The sequence below is a fragment of the Balaenoptera physalus genome (assembly GCF_965194825.1).
Source record: "Balaenoptera physalus genome assembly, chromosome: 19".
Taxonomy (NCBI): domain Eukaryota; kingdom Metazoa; phylum Chordata; class Mammalia; order Artiodactyla; family Balaenopteridae; genus Balaenoptera; species Balaenoptera physalus.
In genome coordinates, this window is record NC_138900.1 from 58,321,592 (window position 1) to 58,343,843 (window position 22,252).

The 22,252-nt window shown below is 41.9% G+C and overlaps 1 protein-coding gene across 1 annotated transcript; it reads left to right on the forward strand.

The window, feature by feature from the left end:
• The first annotated feature begins 2,561 nt into the window (after positions 1-2,561).
• Positions 2,562-20,388, forward strand: CLEC3A (C-type lectin domain family 3 member A). Its single transcript, XM_082439232.1, has 3 exons — positions 2,562-6,439; positions 11,446-11,529; positions 13,193-20,388. The coding sequence occupies exons 1-3, from the start codon at positions 6,325-6,327 to the stop codon at positions 13,582-13,584; spliced, it is 591 nt and encodes a 196-aa protein (XP_082295358.1). The 5' UTR covers positions 2,562-6,324; the 3' UTR covers positions 13,585-20,388.
• Positions 20,389-22,252: the final 1,864 nt, after the last annotated feature.

Below are 22,252 nucleotides of genomic sequence, written 5' to 3' on the forward strand. Positions count from 1 at the left end.
CTAAATCACTAATCTAAATCACTTTACTCTAAACCCTCTTGATTGGATCATTTCATGTAATACACATTTATAAGTGTCCACTCAACAGCAGCCACTTTTTAGGCACCAAAATTGTGCAATCCAACACGGCGGCCACTAGCCACAAGTGGCTAGTGAACACTTCCATCAGAGAGCGCTGGTCTAGGAAATCAGAAGAGACCAGGACAAGAGCCGTGTCCAAGATAATGAATGTGGGGGAGACAAATACAAAATAAGTATAAAGTGTGTCGAAGTTCTGTAATGGAAGTATATTCAGTGCAAGTACAAATGGGACCAAATCTGTGGGGTTGGGGTCAGGGCAGGGATGATGTGTCATGCATCTATATCATGGTAGTGAGGGAAGCCCTTTGATTGATCAGCTATTGTGACAAGATGTGGCTTGCATGTTTTATACACACGCTCTAGTTTTCTCAACCATTCCGCAAGACAGACGAAGAAACCACGGTTCAGAGAGTTGACAAAGTCTGGCTGTTGTCATATAACTAATAAGTGACAGATCTGAAGTTTTTGTTTTGTTTTTGTTTTTGTTTTCTTTTCTTTTGGCAGCGCCGTGTGGCACATGGGATCAAACCCGTGTCCCCTGCATCGGAAGCGTGGAATCTTAACCACTGGACCCCCCAGGGAAGTCCCAGATCTGAAGTTTTAACCCCGAAACTATCGGCACCCTTACTCTTTACCTCTATTCAATACTGCCCCATCTTAGCAGAGTCTTTATGGTCTCAAAACCTGTCCCCAGCCTTCTCTTCAAATTCATCGTCCACCAGTCACAGCTACAGGTAGGAGTCCCAAGTAGAAAGAAGGCAACTTGCACATTTACCACCACCAATCTTCCCTCCAAACATTTCAACATTGCTCGTGCTATTTCCAAGTTCATTCCTATCACTTCCCCTGAATGCTTCCCCAGAACCTCTGAACACAGCCTTCAAATGTGTCCCGCCTTTAGTATTAACAGACAAACAGCCACGAGACCAGATGAATGTGTCTGTTAGAATTTGACACTCTGGAAAACAGCCTGGAGCAACTTTAAAATAGCAACTGGTGGAATAAACACACCAATGACTCTGGGTGGCCAGGGGACGTGTTGTAAACAGCAATTTAATAAAGAAAGTAAAACCCTGGTGACTTTTAAAATCCTCACCAGACACTTTTGGATTAAAGGCAATATTTTTATAGCTCCTATTCCCTGGCTATAAATGTGGGCTTCTTTTTAAATAGCCCTTTCAGAAGCCCAGGTCCAGCCCAGGGGACAAGCTGGTGACATCATGCGGCTCCACAAAAAAGGAATTGTTCCATCTCCAAGAAAACTGAGTGAGGCCTGCCTTCCCCAAGGACCAGGTGGGGAAAGGGCCATCTGCCCTCCTTATCTTTGATGTGTGTGTGGCTCATGATGTGTTTTCTTCAGATCGCTGCCATTTCTCTTCGGGCTTTTACTGTTGAGGTTTTGGGGGTGGGGGTCCACCCAAAGCGGGTAGGCCATGTCCAGCGTCAATCAGCATTTGAGACAGGGACAAAAATCCTCACCTTGAGAATATTCTCAGATTCATCTCTACCCCCTGACTCCCATCCCTCCTCTTCTAGCCAATCAGGCGGACATTGAGTTTCCAGTGCTTTCCCCTGAAGGAGGAGGCCTTGCACTGGGAATCTCTCCAGGAGGAAAGGAAAGTTCCCATCCCTGTCTGGCCTCAGGGCCAAGCACCTACAACTTCCCCAGCTCTGAGAGGGATGATTTCTTAGCATGACTCCAGGTGTTATTCATCCAAATGAGCCTCGGGCTCTTTACTCTTCCATGAGTTGAGATGCTGTTTCCTGGGTCAAGTGCCTTGTTGCTGGAACCTCAGAGGGGAGGTGGGAAGGAAAGGAAGCAAAGCAAAACTTCCCTGCCCTGCATGAGTAAATATTTTATTGAGCAAATACTACGTGCCAAGTACTATACTACATGCAAAGTCGAGCTAATCTGACACAGCCCCTGCCCTCTGGGAGCTTACAGCCTAGCCGGAGAGACTGACATCCAGCAAGTAAATCAAATAAAAACATTTAAAAATAAGTAACAAATTGTGATAAGGGCTGTAAAGGAAGCAGAGTACTTTGATGGAGAAAACAGAGCAGGACCTTCCTAGATTATGCAGTTAGAGAAGATATGTCTGAGAAGGCGATCTTTGAGTTCAGACCTGGAGGGTAAGCCGTACACTAAACGGCACTAATTTGGGCACACACCAAGTTTAAGAAGGGGCGGGCTATAGTGACAGAAAAGAAGCATGTGAAAAGCACAGTGGGGGTGGATGGAGAGATGTGAAGATGAGTCAAACCTGATAAAACTTCTCCACAACTGGAGAAAGCCACCAGGAAGAAGCAGGTAAGGTCTCACCAGGTAAGAGGGCCTTGGACATCTTGGGAAGAAGTCTGGGCTGGGAGTTCCCTGGCGGTCCAGTGGTTAGGACTCAGTGCTTTCGCTGCCGAGGGCCCAGGCTCGATCCCTGGTTGGGGAACTAAGATCCCACGAGCCGCGTGGCCCAGCCAAAAAAAAAAAAAAATGGAAGAAGAAGTCTGGGCTTCATTTTAAGTACAATGGAAAGATTTGGAGGGTTTTACACAGGACAGGGACAATCACATCAGTGACACGTGGATCTTTCCCATGAGTTGGGCAGGAGCCCAACTCCATCTCAAGGATGAGATGGGTTAGGATGAGAGCTCTTGGTGACGCAACACGGGACGATGGCAGGAGAGAGGGCAGAGGTATGTGGAGGTAGAGTCCACAGCAGCATTGGCTGCTGACAAGGTTGTGGAGAGGGGTGTTGAGGGCAAAGGTGGGTGCCAAAGGCTCCAAACGGCCCCCAGCTTTTAGAACTGGCCCACTGAGTGGATGATGGAACACTGACTACGATGGGGAAGGCTCAGGACGAACGGGGCTTTTTAAAGTTCACTGGGGAATTCCCTGGCGGCCCAGTGTTAAGAAGACTCAGGGCTTTCACTGTGGTGGCCTGGGTTCAATCCCTGATCGGGGAACTAAGATTCCGTAAGCCGCGCCATGCGGCCAAAACAAAAAAAACATATTCATGGGACATTAACAGGGGAAGAATCCAGAATTGAATTTAAAGCATCACGAGTTTGAGATGTCTTTTGAAATGCAATTGGAAGCATCACACGGGCAACTGGAGCTGTGAGTCTGAAGGAGGAGATCCAAGTCAAGAGGTAAGTGTGGTAGAGTCCCAGACAGAGAATTTGAAGCCTTGAGAAGGAATAAGGCCACCTAAGGAGAGCGTGTAGAAGATTAGAGAATCCGGGAGGGAGTCCTAAGGAGGACCAGGCAATAGCAGTGAGAAAGAGGTGAATACTCAATTATTTAATTAAAACAAAAAATGTGGGCTTTAGTGAAATTGTCCTATATGCTACTGTAATGGTGGACACATGACATTACATTTATTTGCCCAAATCCACAGAGCCATCCAACACAAACAGTGAACCCTAATATAAGCTATAGACTTCAGTTAATAATAATATATCAATATTCATTCATCAATTATAACAAATACACCACACACATGCAAGATGGTAACAATAAGAGAAACTGGGGGGCAGGGAGTGAAGAGGAGGTTTATGGGAGCTCTCAGTACTCTCGGCTCAGTTTTTCTACAAATCTACAACTGGTCTAGATACAAATGAACTTACTTACAAAACAGAAATAGACTCACAAACATAGAAAACAAACTTACGGTTACCAAAGGGGAAAGGGGGGATGGGGGCGATAAATTAGGAGTTTGGGGTTAACATACACACACTACTATTTATAAAATAGGTAAACAACAAGAGCCTACTGTATAGCACAGGGAACTCTACTCAGTACTTGTGATAACCTATAATGGAAAAGAATCTGAAGAAATATATATATGTATAACTGAGCCACTTTGCTGTACACTCGAAACTAAAACAGCATTGCAAATTAATTATACTTCAATTAAAAGAAGAGGTCGCTGATAAAAAATAAACCTGGATTTATTTATGGAAAAAAATAAAACTGCTCTAAAAAACAGTTTATTAATTTAGAAAGAAGAAAGCATGGGCTTTCAGATATGGCAAACAGAAAACAATCAAAAGAAGTGTCAGAGGCTTTCCTGGAAAGAGAAAAGAGCTTAAAACAGTATAGATTTATTTTGAAGAAAAAAGACCATGTTCTTATAAGCCTAGTTTGAACATAGCACAGATCAAAGATCTAAGAGGAATCATTAGCTTTCCACCACTGTTCTATAACTTGAAATCTCAGAGTAAAGGATCTGAGAAGCTGGCAGAAAGCTTTTTGGATCAATCACAAGATAACTGTAAAACACTGATCCTTTTCCATTTTCAAATCAAAGCACATGTTTCCCAGATCAATAGAGTCAATCAGAACTAGATTTTAAATTCTACTCCCACCCTTGGGACCTGAGTGACACTAAACAAATCCACTTAATTTTTCTGAGGCTCAGTTTCAATCATCTATAAAATGGAGAGAATGCAAAAAAGAGTAGGTATATGTGTAACTGATTCACTTTGCTGTACAGGAGAAACTAACACAGCGTTGTAAATCAACTATACTTCAATAAAAATTTTTTTTTAAAAATGGAGAGAATGCATATCCCGTAGGCTTGTAAAGACCTGTAAAGACCAGAAATATCTGCCATTACCATACTACTATAATTTATGGTAAGGATATTCAGATGTTATTACTATTATCATCATCACTATAATTATTAACCACTGGACATTGTGCTAAGTGCTTATAGTCAGTGTCTCATTTCATCTTTCCAACAGCCCTGTAAAGTCAGTATCCCTAGTCCCATTATTAAGATGAGAAAAGACTCAGAGAGGTTCAGCGACTTGCCCAAGATCCCACAGCTGCCAAACAGATGAAAGTAGGATGTGAACCTAGCTCAGCTGGTTTCCACAGCGCTCTCAAATGCCTACACGTAGATTGCCCACATCGGTACAAGGAGTTTACAAGTAAAATCTTTATTTTTTATTTCACACTTACATCTCTACATGATGTTAGACTTTCCTACATCAGTGGTCTTCCTTTGATGTCAGTACATAGGTAGTCTACAAAGTGGCTTTAGCAGGAAGGAAATGAAAATGGATTAGACTCATTTTACTCACTAAGATTCGGAAGGAATCAATCACCCCTTGATTCTTCCTGTATTCTCTCAACAAAAAAGAGAAAATGGGTTTGGTCCTTCAGACCTTCCAAAATCTGCAAACCCTGGCCTCCATCTGCACCTGGTCACCCAATAGTGATATGAACGGAGTCAGTTAGGGCAGAGGCCTTTCCCAGAGTCTAACTCACTCCATCTTGGTCGCACCCATGGAGGTCCCTTGCTTATGTCACAAAAAGCCTGCCTGGTTCTCAGTATTTTTCCTTAAAGCCCATTGTTCGGGTAAGAATAATTATACCAAGTCTTTCATTATATTTCTCCATTATTTCTGTACTTCCTTTGAAAGTGTTTTTTAGGTGTTTGGAATAATTTCAAAGAAAAAAGTGTTGGTTGGTGGAGATATGCAAGATAACAATAGTTGATATTTTACATTAATTCTTATGGAAAAAATTCACCGTCTTTCTTTTCTTTTCTTTCTAAGGTGTGTTTTCCCAAGAATCTAGTTCTTGGTGAATCTACAAAATCCTAATAGAAGGCCTCATACTTGATCATGGACTATCCCCTTCGACCGCCTTCATTACTCCCTGCAAGCAAACCCTTCCCAAGTTCCACATGACCTGTGTAGTCACGTGAGTGTGAATAGACACAGGTGGTGCTCTGGCATCACACATGCACGCACGCACGCACACAATAACTTTGCTAGATTTGTGTGTGGGTCATTGAATACATTTCCCAGAATATTAAGTGAACTTCAGACCTCCAAACCAAAGACTTAAATATTGGGGTCTTCACGGAGAGACCCCATGCTTCCTGGACTTTAAATTTAAAAAAAAAAAAAGAAAAGAAAAAAAGACAAAAACGAAACTCTTAGTCCCTTAATAAACTCTGATATGCTCTGAAAAGGCAAGTCAAGTAGGAAAAATTTTCCTAGCAGGAAAAATTTTTTTAAAGCCTAAACAAGACATGAAAACAGGGGCCACCTTATGCTGCAGCCAGCAGAGGCATTCAAACATTCCGTCAGCAGGATTCCAGCCGACCTGCACAGTGCGCTTTTATAAAGGTGGCCCCAGGCATTTCAGGGCAAGATGTGGCTGTGAAGTCTACCTGCCCCTTTGTACTTCAGAGGAGCCAGCACAGTGGCTGTCAGACTTGCCTGAGAGCCATGGCAAAGAATGGACTTGTAATTTACATCCTGGTTATCACCTTACTCCTGGACCAGACCACCAGCCACACATCCAAGTTCAAAGCCAAGAAGCACAGCAAACGCCGAGTGAAAGGTAACGGGGTTTCTCTGTCCAGCAAAACCCTAGGCTTGCTCAGGGTGGGGAGGAGCTGGACAATATTCATTTCCAAACTCTTCCAGGAGACCAGCTCTGGTGACGGTATCGTGGCTTCATGTGGATATGGCATTTTCAGGGGACTGAGGGACCTCTTAATTTTCTGGGACAGCTTGATATTTAAAGGAATCAAATGGTAGGCTGTATTGTATATCTGTATTGTATTCTGTATTGTATATCCTTTGTCAGGTGAGCTTAGGCATGAGAATGTTCTTTGGAGGGTGATAACCTGGATACAACATCAGGTATTTGGAATGAGGGATCAAGTAGAAGAGACTGATTAACAGGGTATACCATTTCACTCGTAGATACTGTATGATGTTCACATATATCTGTAAGATAACTATAATCTTATTAAATGTGCAGTAGAGGATAGAGCTATTGGTAATGTGACTTCCGTTTCATCATTAGTTATCATGTAGGTATATTTTCATATCCCTGGCAATATAAGGACAGTCTATACTATAATATATATTTAAGATTTAAATGTCATAGAGAAGTTGAAACTCCTTCACTTAAAAATATTTCAACTAACAAAGTCATACAGCATTTGAAGACATTTTAATGCAAAACAATCTCCAAGCAAACCCAAATTTGGGGTGGCTTGAATTGGGTTAAGAGATTAAAAAAAAAAAAAATCCTGCAAGGAACAATGATGATGGCAATGTATTTGCAATATGCTAAGACCAAATCAAAAGGAAAAGCATCAAGAAAAGTGTGGGGTGATGTTTTATCTCATCCTGAGTCATTTTCATATCACGATATTAAAAGGTAAATATTAGGACACTATTTCCTTATCAATTTCACTTCATTACTAACAAAACATACCAAAAATACAAACAACATTAAAGTCTTGATTTAACACAACACGAATGGCTGGTGTGTAAAAGGGAGCTTATCTTCTGCCCTGTTTTTAAGATTACACAGTGCCCTTTTCCAGGAATATTTATTTATACACTTTAGGTCTGATGCAAAGTTTCTTAAGTGGAATCTTTTTTCCTTATAAAATATTACACTTCTCTGTTACTTCTTTTAATGATAGATTAAAATATTTCTCATGAGTGATGAAGACAGGAAAAGGAGGGAGAGAAGACGTGGCATATCTTTGTTGCCAGCATTTCTTTACCATAAAGAAGGACTAGCAAAGTGGTGACCACCCAGTAAGGATGCAGGGAGGTGTTTGAATATGTGAGTGTGTGTGTTTGTGCGCTGTGTGGGTGTTTCTCAGTTGTAGTTCAGCTTATTATGCGCTACCCTCCAAGACACGCACACAAGCACACACACATGCTTTTGTTTGTTTTTTAACAGACTGGGTCCACATTTTAAATATCATCCTCCCAAAGCGGTTTTGCTCATTTTTGCCATGAGATCCGAGAAAGTAGATTCTACAGAAAGTGAAACCATTAGCCTAAACTTGTTAAACATTTCTTTCCCCAACACATTTAAAAAATATTTTAAGTACCTGGAAAGAATACCAAAGTTTATGAAATCAAAAGCGAAAGCCATTTTTTCTTTCTTGATCCTTTCCACAGAATTACCCGCTATTAACTGTTAGGAGATAGTATCCCCAGAGTTTTCTTTAACATCAGATTAAAAACTGATACTTTTGGGCTTCCCTGGTGGTGCAGTGGTTAAGAATCCACCTGCTAATGCAGGGGACACGGGTTCGAGCCCTGGTCCGGGAAGATCCCACATCAAAAAACAAAAAACTGATCCTTTTAACAAAATAAGAGTTGGCTATCCAAAGTACTTGGCAGACAAATTAATTGACTTTATCTATTTAATCTTGGATAACCTTAAATATAAGGCATACCTCAGCCCTTTTAACAGCTGCATAATATTCCCTTATGGATGGATCATGACTTATTTAATCTGTTCTCTCTTGGTGAACTTTTGTGTTCATCAAATCCATCCCTTTATGATCCAATGCCTCAGTGAACTGCTTTGTACACAGATATTGATCCCCATGCTAGAATACTGTGATGATACACTTCTAGAAGTAAAACTGTAGGTTAATTACACTGTCTCTCAAAATGGTAGCATGAACCCATGCTCTCATCTTCAGCGTATGATAGCACCCATTCACACCTTGACAACCTGACATCCTATCATCAGGTTAAGCTGTGCCAGCCTAACAAAACCCAAAAACCTTCTTTTAATTTGCATCTCTTTGATGGTTAACAAAGTTGAGGTATTTTTCATACGTTTACTGGTCATTTATTCCAGGAATTATTTTTGCATTCCTACTCCGTACCTACTTTTGGAGAACAACAATAATAAAATGAAAGGGAGCTTTTTTTAAAAACTCGAAATGGCAGTTGAGTGATTTAGCTCCAAAACCAAGTTTTCCCTGCTATTTACTTCATAGGTCTCAACAAGTTAGGTGGAGCAATGCAAATTATGTTGTAGTCATGAATCAAAAATAAATTTTTTTATTGTGAAATAGCTGTTCCCTGTATTCATTGTCAACAAAACACATCCACATTTCTCACCAAGGACGGAAGCAGAAGCCAAGCCACCTGGATAACGACTTCCATAGTGATCTCCCAAGAGCCTAATATTAATTCATGTGTCTTCATGTTAATTACAATGTTTACAGCTTCCCTATGGAGGCCCTTTATTTAAATAGCGTGGAGCAGGAAGCCACGAGGGACTGGGGGTGACATCTGTATGGTTTACAACTTGTAACTTGGGAGAAAACATCATCAGTCTTTGCAAGTCTGGCCTCCGACAGGCGATGGCTGTGCATCCTGAATGTACCCTTACATTTATTCTGGATTCTACGGTCCCGTTGAGGAAACCCTTGCGTTATTGTCCTTCTCAGCTGAGCTACTGGACGCTTGGAGAATTGATGTCCATCCCTGGATACCCCAGAAGGCATTTCCTAACCCAAATTTGGAAACACCTGGCTTGCAAAGCATATGTTTAAGGGGAAAACGAGGGACTTCCCTGGCGGTCCGGTGGTTAAGACTCCCCACTTCCACTGCAGGGGGCACAGGTTCGATCCCTGGTCAGGGAACTAAGATCCTGCTTGCAGTGCGGTGTGGCCAAAAAAAGAAAAGGGGTGGGAGGGTAAAGTGAATCAGCATATTTGGATTTGGTACTGTCCTGAAAAACCCAGGATAGAACACAGATTCCCTGTGTGGTATCCCCACAAAAAGGCAGTTAGGAACAGCCATATCAAGCTTTAAGCATCTTAGCTATTCGAGGCCACGTACTAGGGACCAACCAGGTAAAGGTGATCACTGCGCAGAAGCAGATGGGAGGGGTGGGAAGAGAACAGACTCGACGTCAGCGAGATTCAAATCCCAACTCTGCCCCTTACTAGCTGGGTGACCTTTGACAGGTTAATTCAGATTTCTGTGCCTCTCTTTCTCCTTTTGTGAAATGATAGTGTCCATCTCATAGTAATACCGAAAGAATTAAGCTCCCAGTGCACAGTATATGGTGGCTTTTAATATTTATTAAGATTTATTATAATTCCTGCCTTTGAAGAGCTCACAAGCTGTCAATTTCTAAGTCCCCATCAGGTCTGGATTTTTTATTTAGTCAAGGTTGCTAATTTTCTACTACTTACTTATACCCAAGGTTGGTAGAGGACAGCCACGAAGATTAACCTCATCCAGGGACATTCAAAACTAAGTAAATTGCTAATCCCTAATACAGAGCATTTTTAGAGGGCTTTTTGTCACTGCCTTTCCCTGCTTCTCTATGAAAATCACTTAACCCTGCTAGGAGCCACTATACCTGGAACATCAGTTGAGTAGGGATATTGGGGACAGGGGACTTGGGGACCCAATTAAGTCTGAGTGTGAGTTCTACCACTTATCTGCCAATTTAGCTCATTGAGTTCATTCTCATTCTTCAATGGGAATCTAATTTTCCTCCATTTATAACTATTTTTGAAGAGTAAATGAAAATAACACAAAAGTATTTTGTATGCCATAAAGTGTTTGTTCACTCAGCAAACATTATGAGACTGATTATCTGCCAAGCATCATGTTAAACATCAGGAATACCATGGACAACCAGAGAGATGAAATTAAGCAAGTAAAGCAAGATGATTATAGATTGGAGAAAGTGTGCGGAAGAAAAATAAAGGTTCAAGGAAAGAGATCAGCCAGAGGGATGCTAATGTAGAGAGGATGAGCAGAGAGTCTTCTCAGAAGAGGAAGAGGCAGGACAGGAATGAAGACGCAGACGTAGAGAATGGACTTGAGGACACGGGGAGGGGGAAGGGTAAGCTGGGACGAAGTGAGAGAGTGGCATGGACATATATACACTACCAAATGTAAAATAGATAGCTAGTGGGAAGCAGCCACATAGCACACGGAGATCAGCTCAGTGCTTTGTGACCACCTAGAGGGGTGGGATAGGGAGGGTGGGAGGGAGACGCAAGAGGGAGGAGATATGGGGATATATGTGTTTGTATAGCTGATTCACTTTGTTATACAGCAGAAACTAACACACCATTGTAGAGCAATTATACTCCAATAAACATGTTAAAAAAAAAAAAAAAAAAGGAGAGGAGAACTTTAAGCTTGATAAGGAGGTGGACAAGACCTGGGCAAGAGTGTTCCAGGCAGAAGGAACACAAAAGAAGCATCCTGAGATGAGACAGCTTGCTCTAGGATGCATCCGATATCAACAAGTCTGAAGTCTGGTGATGGAGGGCGAGTCCCACAGGGTGGGGCTGGAGAGACAGACAGCAGCCCCATCCCCCAGAAGGACCTTCTAATATTACCCCCACCAAGCCCTTATACATCTTCCTGGCTAACTTATTTTCATGCATTATTTTCCATGTACACTGGGCTCAGTTTCATCAAAATCACCCTCGCCCTAGATTCTAGATTCCAAAGCTTTATTTTATTTTGTTTTATTTTTATCTTATTTTAATCATATGCTTTTCATTCCTCCTACCCCGCCCTACCCTAAAATATTCTCAGAAAAGGATGGAGACCTGAAGATTCAAGTGGAAAAGCTCTGGAGAGAAGTCAATGCCCTGAAGGAAATGCAAGCCCTGCAGACAGGTGAGATCCCATCTCATCTCAAACGAGATAGGAAAAGAAATTGTGATTTGTCAGCAATTCAAACCATATAGAGAGTACATGTTGAGTTGTAAGCGACATTTTTTTTAAAGAGACATTGACAAGCCAGAGATGTGTCCAGGAGAAAGGATCTAAAAGCTGGGGAGATGATTGTTTGGGGAAATCAGCTTGATTTTCCACTCCCTACTCCTGTAAATGGGTGGTATAGAAATAAAACCAGGCATTTCAATAATACATTTTAAAAGTCCGTCCATAATTCTTCTTTAATGGGCAATGAAAGAAAACTGAAGAAGTGTTAACTAGCTAAAATAATCAGCATTATTTAGATGTTTACTAAGTGCCCATTGGGAGATCGCCGAGGTTGAACTAAACACGGGATCAGAGGACTCACGCCCGACAAGTAGGGCAACACGTGCAGAGAAGACCAGTGGTTAGAGCCACAGCTTGCCAACAGGGGGCAGCATCCAGTGTTCCTTTTCACGGAGTAGCGCTCCTGGCAGCCTATGCAGCTGTACACACTGCTGTCCGGGAGCTACTCTGCTGGCTCCCAGGTCAAGGAAATGAGAGCCACACTAGGTAAGTTCAGGAACATCCCTGGCTTGTAAGGTTCACACCCTCAGGAATGAATACTCTCATAGCAACTCCAAAAGCAGAGCTTTGAGGGTCTCACAAGAGAACTGCCCAATTATAAGACTTACCACCTTCAAGGAAGACTGAAGTTACAGCTTTTCCATCAAATATTTATAACTCCCAGGCCAGCTGTATGTTACTGATCCTGAGTCATTTTTACCATAAGCAACGTTGCCTAGTAACACTGGTGACAGGGCCCTTTATCAGGTTCCCAGGGGAACAGAATTATAAAGTTAAAGGACGGCCAAATGCGTTTGTAGAAGGGGAAAGAGTTTTGTTAACCCTCCAACCACAGCTGGGGACTATAATAATACTTTACAAACATTAACACATTAATCCTCCAACAATTTATGAGATAGATGCTGCTATGATTATCCTCATTTTACAGATGAGGAAACTGAGGCACAGAGAAATTAAATAATTTTTCCAAAGCTTACACAGCTAGTAAATGTCAGAACTGACACCTAAGTCCAGGCACTACAGCCCTGCAGCCTGACTCTCCAATGCTATGCCTTGAAACTATCTTTCTATTTGTTTTATCCTGGGTAAGATAAACAATATTACCAGGGCTCAGTTATCTGCATAAGAAAAGCCCTATCTCTCCACATGCAAACTCAGACTTTTGTTTTTGTTTGTTTTTTAATAATTGTGGCACACCAACCAGTTCCAAAAGTCCCAAGGAAATTCAGCACATAATGGAGCTACACAAACTAGCGAACATGTGTATATCCAAGCAGCAGGAGGCTTAAGGCCAGGGTTTAAGGGTGGGGCAGACCTGGGTTTCCGTAGTTGTGATCTTATGTGACAGGTAAGTCACCTTTTTATAGGCTAAGTTGTTAATAAGTAACAACTTCTTTAAGCTTCACTATCCTGATATGTAAAGATGGGCGTAATAAAATCCCACTTCATGGGATGGTTGTGATTATGACATGACATTATTGCTACTGGCCAGATCCAGTCCTGGATTATTATACTCCAAAAGCATCTTAATATGTCAAATTTCACATCTTTACAGTCTGTCTCCGAGGCACAAAATTTCACAAGAAGTGCTACCTTGCTTTGGAAGGCTTGAAGCACTTCCACGAAGCCAACGAAGACTGCATTTCCAAGGGAGGGACGCTGGTTGTCCCCAGAAGCTCCGATGAAATCAACGCCGTCAGGGACTATGGAAAAAGGAGCCTGCCGGGGGTCAATGACTTTTGGCTGGGCATCAACGACATGGTCACAGAAGGCAAGTTTGTCGATATCAATGGAGTCGCCATCTCCTTCCTCAACTGGGACCATGCACAGCCTAATGGTGGCAAGCGGGAAAACTGTGTCCTCTTCTCACAGTCAGCTCAGGGCAAGTGGAGTGACGAGGTCTGTCGTAGCAGCAAGAGGTACATATGTGAGTTCACCATCCCCTAATAGACCCTTCTTGAATGTGTCTTCCAAGCAAGATCGGTCATGATTTATAGGCTGACGGATCCCAAGAATAAGTCAAAAGTGTCCTCCCTCATGGGACTCTGTGCCCATAGGAATACAAGAGTCAGCCAATTTTGCTACCACATTGTATTGTGATTTTGCCCTCCCTGGGGTATGGGGGAGCAGAAAATAATGATCTAACCATGTACACACTGTTAAAGTGGCTTCTGCAAAATGGGCTATCAGACCTTTCTCACTCCTGGTCCCTCTTACTTATATAGACCAGGTTAGTGTTAAAACTACAATAGCCAGAAAAGCAAGCTTAGACTACCTGGAAGATTTTCTCTGAAAAGTTTAGTATATATTTGATTGATGAGGTGCTACATAATCCAAAAACTTTTCAGTCTGATGTTCAATCTGTTCCATCCTAATGATAGTATCTTATTAGTCCATCACCCTTTCTTTGAGTTGCAGCATCCCCTGGTGGGACTAGTATCTTCTCTGTCACATCAAAACATGAACGTTTCAGACAGGTTCTGATTTAATTCCGTTTTCTTCAAAACCATCCTACTCCCCCCAGCCCTCCAGCCATATACACATCTTTTTTTTTTTTTTTGGAAGTTCCAAGTAAAGATCTGGAAGGAAATATTAAGGCAGTATCAGTAACCGTAAGACAGAACAGAGTAGCAGATTGTATAGAAAAAGAAAGTTTTAAAAAGTCTACTTTTTCCCTTCATTAACATCTTTACCTGCCTTTATGAAATCAAGGGTGGATATTACATGTTAGTTTCCTTTTTTTTTTAACATATTTTACATACTTATATATATTTAACAATCATATATTTAAGTCTATTATGAGCAATCTCTATTTGGAGGTTGAAAGCTGGATTTAAATAATATTATTTTGGAGTCACATGTCTATGTTATTTTTTATTATTCTGCTACTCCCACTAAATTGTTTCACTAGATTGTGTGAAGTAACATCATTGCTTAATATGAAATTACGAAGTTAAGACTTGGGGGAAATGGGCTTCTTACAAGCAAACAATTCTAAGTATATTCTGTTTTTCAAATAAATGTCTTTTTTTTTTTCCTTTAAATGCTGATTGTGTTTTGGGAACAAAATCCTTCTCTACAAACTTTAATTATGTATGCTTGGAATTAAGTTTTAGTTCTTTACATTGCACAATAATAAAGCCTGAATTGTGATCAATGTGGACGTATGTGGGTATTGATTACAGTTATTTAAACTATGTTGGTTTATATCAGACTTGGCGAAATTCAGGGGGAAATAGCCTGGATTTAATCAAACCGGTGATTTAGCTGTACTACAAGGATAGTTTTACTTGACAATAAAGAAATAAAGTCCATGAAATTCCCTGGTGGTCCAGTGGTTAGGATTCAGCGCTTTCACTGCCGGGGCGTGGGTTCCATCCCTGGTCAGGAAACTAAGATCCCACAAGCCGCACAGCGTGGCCAAAAAAAAGAAGTCCAGGGGGAGGAGGAGACTTAAAAAAAAAATTTGTATCTGCAATTGTTTTTGGTGGACGCTGGCCAACTTCCTAAGCCAACACAACCACAGTCTCCTTAAAGATAATGACAATAATGAGATTCATAGATAGTAATGAGTAGCATATTCCAGACACTGTGCTCAATTTTACATAATTCTCATTTATCTTTGGAACAACCTAGGGATTTAGGCTCTAGAATTATTTCATTTCACAGAAGAATAAACTGAAGAAGAGAGGTGTGGTAATTTGCCCTAAATCACCCCCAGGATTAGTGAAGTTGTGACCAGAAGCCAACAAGTTGACTCAGATTCTACGTCCTTAGCAACTCAGAAGGAGCTGTGACAAGGTCAAGCCTGTTCGAACCGGCAATGGAAGCGGACTCTAATCCATCTCCCTGTTCCCTCGTCTGGGGTAACAGTTCGGGCCAACACCTGACCTTGATGAGGCATCCAGTCTGAATCTGCTTCGAAAGGGTTAAAGACAGACAACTCCGGTTCACACAAGTCAGTGTCAGAGTTTGGGTACCTAGGAGATGGTGATAGATAAGGCCATCTTCCCCCAAATGCCCCAACCAGAAAGCTCAAGAGAAGAAGCTTAATTCAAAGGAACAGAGGAAGGTTAGTTAGTGAGGGCAAATCAAGATGAGTCAGCAAGACAAGGGGCAGATGGATGGGAGACAGAGCAAGATTGGAAGGAGTAGATTAAGAGATTATCTGGTTTGCCCAGGGTCAGACTCATGACCTTGACTTTACTACTTAGCCAACATATCAACCAGAAGCCACACCCACTCCTTGGAAGCTGCCTGGACTATAGCATAGAGAATTGTGAAACTTGGTAGAAAGAGTGCCATGAGCAATTAGCAATGTCTCACAAGTTCATGGTAGGAGGACACCAACATTTATACCACATACTTGTCATTCGTAGGATAAACCCCTGGCTTCCTGCGGTTATATTTAAAGTAGTCAAGTCCCTACAAGATTTACCAAAAAGCTGATTCTAATCTCTAAAGAAATGTTTCTCAAGCATTCCTGTGCTTAAAAATCTCATGGGAACCTTATCAACTTGCAGACCCCATAGATCTGGACTGAGGCCCCAGATTCTTCATTTCCTTTTTTTTTGTTTGTTTTAATATATATATATATATTATTTATTTATTAATTTATGGCTGCGTTGGGTCTTCATTGCTGTGCGCGGGCTTTCTCTAGTTGCTGCGAGCAGGGGCTACTCTTTGTTGCAGTGTCTGGGCTTCAGTAGTTGTGGTTCGCCACCAGGGAAGCCCCCCAGATTCTTCATTTCTAATAGCATCTAGTGCAAGCCAACAGGGCTGGACCACACACCACAGTCTGAGAGCAAGTGTCTAAAGCTGTAGCTACTTGCCCAGAGACAGTCTCTGCTGATTCCAGCAGTTTTGTTTCCCTTTAACTCAAGTCAAGGGTAGGATCTACAATTCATCTGTGTGAAGAACAATACTAAGAGCAATTTCTCTACCCATCACAGATGCTTCCATCCATATCATTAAATGAGGTACAAAGTAAAAATCAATTAGTTAAAGGAAACAATAGTTGAGATTCAAATTAGGGATTCGAAGGAGAACATATCTCAAGGTTCAATGTGTCCTTTCTCTTCTCTAACAATGCTGAATAACATTTCTGAAATTAAAATTAAGATAGAAACTCTTCCTTGTTCTCACATTAGTGAGAACTTCCATAATCGTCACCAAATAAACACATCTAACGAATGAAGAAGCCAACCAATTTTAGCTACTTAAGTAACTCATTTAATCTGTTGTAAGAGATTCAAAGGGTACCTACTAACTATAAAGCATCGTGCTAGGTAATATGGAAGGACAGAAAGGAAGTAAGTTATGGTATCTGCACTCAAGGATATTAAAACCTAGCTCACAGGAGGAGAGCAAGACTCTCCACTGGAGTCTGAGAAGAAAATACTTAGCAGCTCTAATTACATATGAAAGTTGTGAATGTACAGATTATTACTATCTAGTTTAACCTAAACTGAAACCCACAAAATGGGCACGGATTTAAATAAATTCCTGGAAATAAACACCAAATTGAATATACACTAATAAAAAAAAAAAATTGTGCACACACTCAAACAAGCATAGCTGACTTCTACTGGTTCAGGGAGACATACAGAGCCCAGGCAAACCCAATCAGAATCTTTCCCAGTGGTTGCCAATGGACACTGGGAGTAATGAAACTCTTTTTTTTTTTTTGCCGGAGACACTAAATTGGGACAAAGTGAATTTAGGGCTCTGATAGAATACTTCCCTTCCAGTTGGATGCAATGTGCAGAATGAATTATAACAAATATAAGCAGTGATGAGCAATGATAGGGCAGGAAGGGAAAAGGGAGAGGGGGAGAGAGAGAAAGAGAGAGAGAAAGGGAGGAAATGTGTGTGTGTGTGTCTGTGTGTCTGTGTGTGTTTTCACATAATGCTGAGTTTATCATAATGCTGGTTTTTATTTCTGTAAATTCTATGAGCATTTGAGCTAGTTGGAGTTTGTGTATCAGCCAGGATAGCCTAGGTTACGACCTCACAGAGCTTATATCTAGATAGGCAAACATACAATAAACAAAGAAAAAACAAGATCATTTCAGGAAATATGACAAAATGGCATAACAAATGACACAATTAAAATGACAAAAGAAGAAAATAAAACAAGGAGATGAAAGATGGAGTGACTAGAGAAAGTGATGCCAGACAGGGTGAACAACTCTTTTAATACACCCCTCTCTCCAGTGAAAGAGAGAATGGAAAAGAAAGTGACCTAGGAATCATCAGGGCAAAAGTCCAAGAGAGACCCTGAGAGAAGTGACTTACCCCAAATCTCCCAGAAATCTGGGGACAGGGCAGGGACTGGAATTCAATTTCCTGTCTCCCAATGCAGAGGCTGTATCTTGCCAGCCCAGTTCAAGGTCATTTAAGGTCAAGGGACTTGGAGTCAGAAGACCTAGACTCCACACTTACTACATGTGTGATTTTAGGCAAGAATAAACTTCTGGGCCCCCACTTCCTCATCTATCAGTAGAAATGACAATCATCCACAGAACTGTGAGTTGAAATTTGAAAATACAATTTCTGAGCAAGCAAACACTCTGGATACGACAACTTTTAAAAAGAACAGTTTTGTTCCGTAAAATAACCAAAACATCTCATGATAGAAAAATTTGCAGAGTAAGAAAATACATTTAGAAGTTATCCTGCATCTTGGTCTTTTTTCACTCATTTATCCAGTTAATATTTATTAAGCACATGTATCCAGCAGCATCTAATTTTACCACCACCCATGCAAAGTTGTAGAGGTTATATCATTAGGCAATGTTATATCCTGCTTTATTTTACTTAACCATTTTCCTAGCTTTTCCATAATGTACCTTCTATGGTTCCATAATATGCCAATGTGTTATTAATCGAGCACATATATGACTGCAATTTTTAATACATTTACAAATGGAATTTTACTTAAACATCTAAATATAAATATATAGTCTTTATATAAATAAATGGAAATTTTGCTTTTCATTTTTCTCCTGTAAATAATGTTGTAATGAACATTTTGTGGCAATTTTCTTTCTTTTTGACCGTAAATTTTTCTCCCCTATTAAGACAGAGTTCCAGGGAATTCCCTGGTGGTCCCATGTTTAAGACTCCGTGCTTCCACTGCAGAGGACTCGGGTTGGATCCCTGGTCGGGGCACTAAGATCCCCGCATACCACACGGAGTGGCAAAAAGAAGAAAAAAAAAATTTCCAGAAGTGGAATTATTAAATCAAAGGGTAGGAATAACTTTAGCCACTTTGCATCATGGTGCGAAGTTGCTTTCCAAATAGATCGTGTAAACTGAAGAGGCAGCATGCCCTGTGATGCCACTAACTTTGGAGTCAGTTGGTCCTGCGTTTGAATACCAGCACCCATGCGCTATGACCTGGAAGAAGTCATTTTACCTCGCTGAATACCTTCCCAATTTGTAAATACACAATAAAAGTAAAGCAATAATGTGAAGGGGTTCATCGTATTTACCTTAGAAAATTGTTAGGATTAAAAATAAACAGAATTAGGGGACTTCCCTGGTAGGCCAGTGGTTAAGAATCCGCCTTCCAATGCAGGGGATGCGGGTTCGATCCCTGGTTGGGGAACTAGGATGCCACGTGCCACGGGGCAACTCAGCCCCATGCACCTCAACTAGAGAGCCTGCGTGCCCAAACTACAGAGCCCATGCGCTCTGGAGCCCGCAACTGAGACCCTGATACAGACAAAATAAATAAATAAATAAAAATTAATTAATTAATTAAAAAATAAACAGTTAATTTTTCTTTTTTGGTAATAGTGGATTTCAGAAACATTAATTATTCAATTAAGCTAAGAAAAAGAATGGGACTGTGGGGGTAAGAGAGGTGCTTGGAAGAAGCCTCACAAGTAGCAGGTAATGCTATTATGACATTTGGTATATGCATTTGGGTTACACAAATTCAAGCTGCGCTAAGAACTGGCAATAGAGACCAGCATTAAATAAAAAGTTACCCAAAATACATATAATTAAAAAACCAGGATGAACATATTTTAAAATAAAGTAGGTGAAAGCTTCCTTGGTGGTGCAGTGGTTAAGAATCCGCCTGCCAATTCAGGGGACACAGGTTCGATCCCCGGTGGGGGAAGATCCCACATGCCGCGGAGCAACTAAGCCTGTACGCCACAGCTACTGAGCCCGTGTGCCGCAACTACTGAAGCCCACGCGCCTGGAGCCCGTGCTCCGCAACAAGAGAAGCCACCTCAATGAGAAACCCGCCCACCGCAACGAAGAGTAGCCCCCGCTCGCCACAACTAGAGAACGCCCAGGCGCAGGAATGAAGACCCAATGCAGCCAAAAAAATAAAAATAAATAAAATAAAGTAGGTGTTACAACAAAGGAGTTTTAGAAAGTCTCACGAAGTGACATCATAAGGACAGATTCCAAGGTTGACTAGAGCCCTTAGCCTGATGAAGGGGTATACTTATCAGCACCCTCTTCTGGAACTTTTTCTGTGTTTGGGTTGCCTCCCTGCTGACATCCCTAAGAGCCTTGAGAGAGGCAACAAGAGCCTTGAGAGAGAGCCTTGAGAGAGGTGCATAGAGGACAGAGGGATGGGGCCCTGCGCTAGGGAGTGGCTGCAGCTAAGGATACGGGGAGACAGCCTGGGGAAGTCCTGGGGAAGAAGGTGCAGGGCGCCTGGGCACGCTGCTAGCCGTGCTGCTTCAGGTGGCGGTCAAAGGTGGCCTTGTATGGGCTGCGGCGAAGCGCCCACCGGCAGTACCCAGTACCGGAGGCGGGGGAGGGGGGGCGCCGGGAGGGCAGGACTGGCTGCAGCGCACGTCGCTGTCCACTCGGGCCGGGTGCTGAAGCTGACCAGGCAGGACGCACGCGCACCTGCAGCAGATTGCTCTGGACTTCCGAAGGGTCCGCTTCCTCCGGCCACTGCGAGTGGGCTTCGATAACAGGGAGGGCTGCTGGCCCAACCGCCAGGCCACTTTTTCATCTGGCTCGGCGTCTTCCAGGAGCACCTGCTCAGCTTCCTGGAGAGAAAGGGGCAGCGGTCTGGCTTCCGCCTTCTCTGGGCACCAAGCTGAGGAAGGGTCTGGGAAAATCGACTGCTCCCTGCCTTAGCCTCTCGATCCCCAACACCAACTGACCACAGGGATCTAGTGACAACTGATGGACAAGACCGCCTTCTCTCCTTGCCTTGTAATGGCAAAGCTAATTATCAAACCAGGTTTATGACAGGGAGCAAGCAACCCGCAAGCTGACTCAGTTTCCTCATCTGTAAAATGCAGATAATATTTCATAACATCTAGAAAATGGAATAATATTCCCACTTAATTAAAGTTCTTGTGATCATTTCATGAGACAGTGCAGGCAGAAAGGCATTGCACAGTCTGTTGCTCATAGGAGATGCTTAGAAAATGAAAATTACCATCAGCTGCAAACTGAGTTTCAAGAACTAGGGAGAGAAGGGCTCTCATCTTTTTAGAAGCAAGTGCTCAAAACTCAAATATCTGGTGGCTCTGAGAAAAGAAATTTCCTGAGTATTCAGAGAACAATGAGATGAAGATTAAAATGACAGAAGTTTTTTCCAAGGTGTAGATTTAGCCAGAATAAGCAACCAAAATCAGTCCTAGGGCTCCCCTTTGAAGAGTGAACACTCAATTTTAATATTTGTTGTCTTTTAGCATGATATCATTTGGGGGAAAAATGCCAGGGTACTATTTAACCTTATAACAGTATGGCTTTTTCACTAATAAAAACTTATATGGCAGGGACTTCCCTGGTGGTCCAGTGGTTAAGAATCCACCTTCCAATGCAGGGGACGCAGGTTCGATCCCTGGTCTGGGAACTAAGATCCCACATGCCACCAGGCAACTAAGCCTGCACACAGCAACTACTGAGCCCGTGTCCTCTAGAGCCGGCGCGTCACAACTAGAGAGAAGCCCGAGCACCGCAAGATCCCGAATGTCGCAACTAAGACCTGAGGCAGCCAAATAAATAACAAAGAAATAAATAAATAAATATTTTTAAAAAACTTATATGGCATGACAAGCCATGATTTTTTTAAAAAAATTCTTTGAGTCCCACTGTGTGATAACTCAAATATTTTATTTTGTTTTATTTTATTTCATTTCATTTTTTGGCTGCGCCGAGCAGCTTGCAGGATCTTAATTCCCTGACCAGGGACTGAACCCAGGGCCAATGTCAGTGAAAGCACCGAGTCCTAACCACTGGACTGCTAGGGAATTCCCCACTATGTCATTTTAGCCATGAGGAAATTAAGGCTCAAAGAGATGAAGTAATTTGTTAAGGCTACAAAGGTTGGAAGTTGCAGAGCCAGAATTAAAATCCCTATCTGGATGACGCCAGGGCCAGTGCTCTTCCTAACACTGCATGCTGCCACTCCCTTCCGGTGGTATGCCACAGATTAAAATTAATATTAACATGTGGCTATATTATCTAACTAATCTATTAGTACTATTAACATGTACCCTCAGATTTATGTAGATAAGTCCAGAGAGCAGGCTTTCAAGGTCAAGCATACAAGGAAATCAAGTAGGAGTAACTTACAACAGATTAATGTTGTTTATAGCTGTAACTGACAGAACTTTCACAGAAA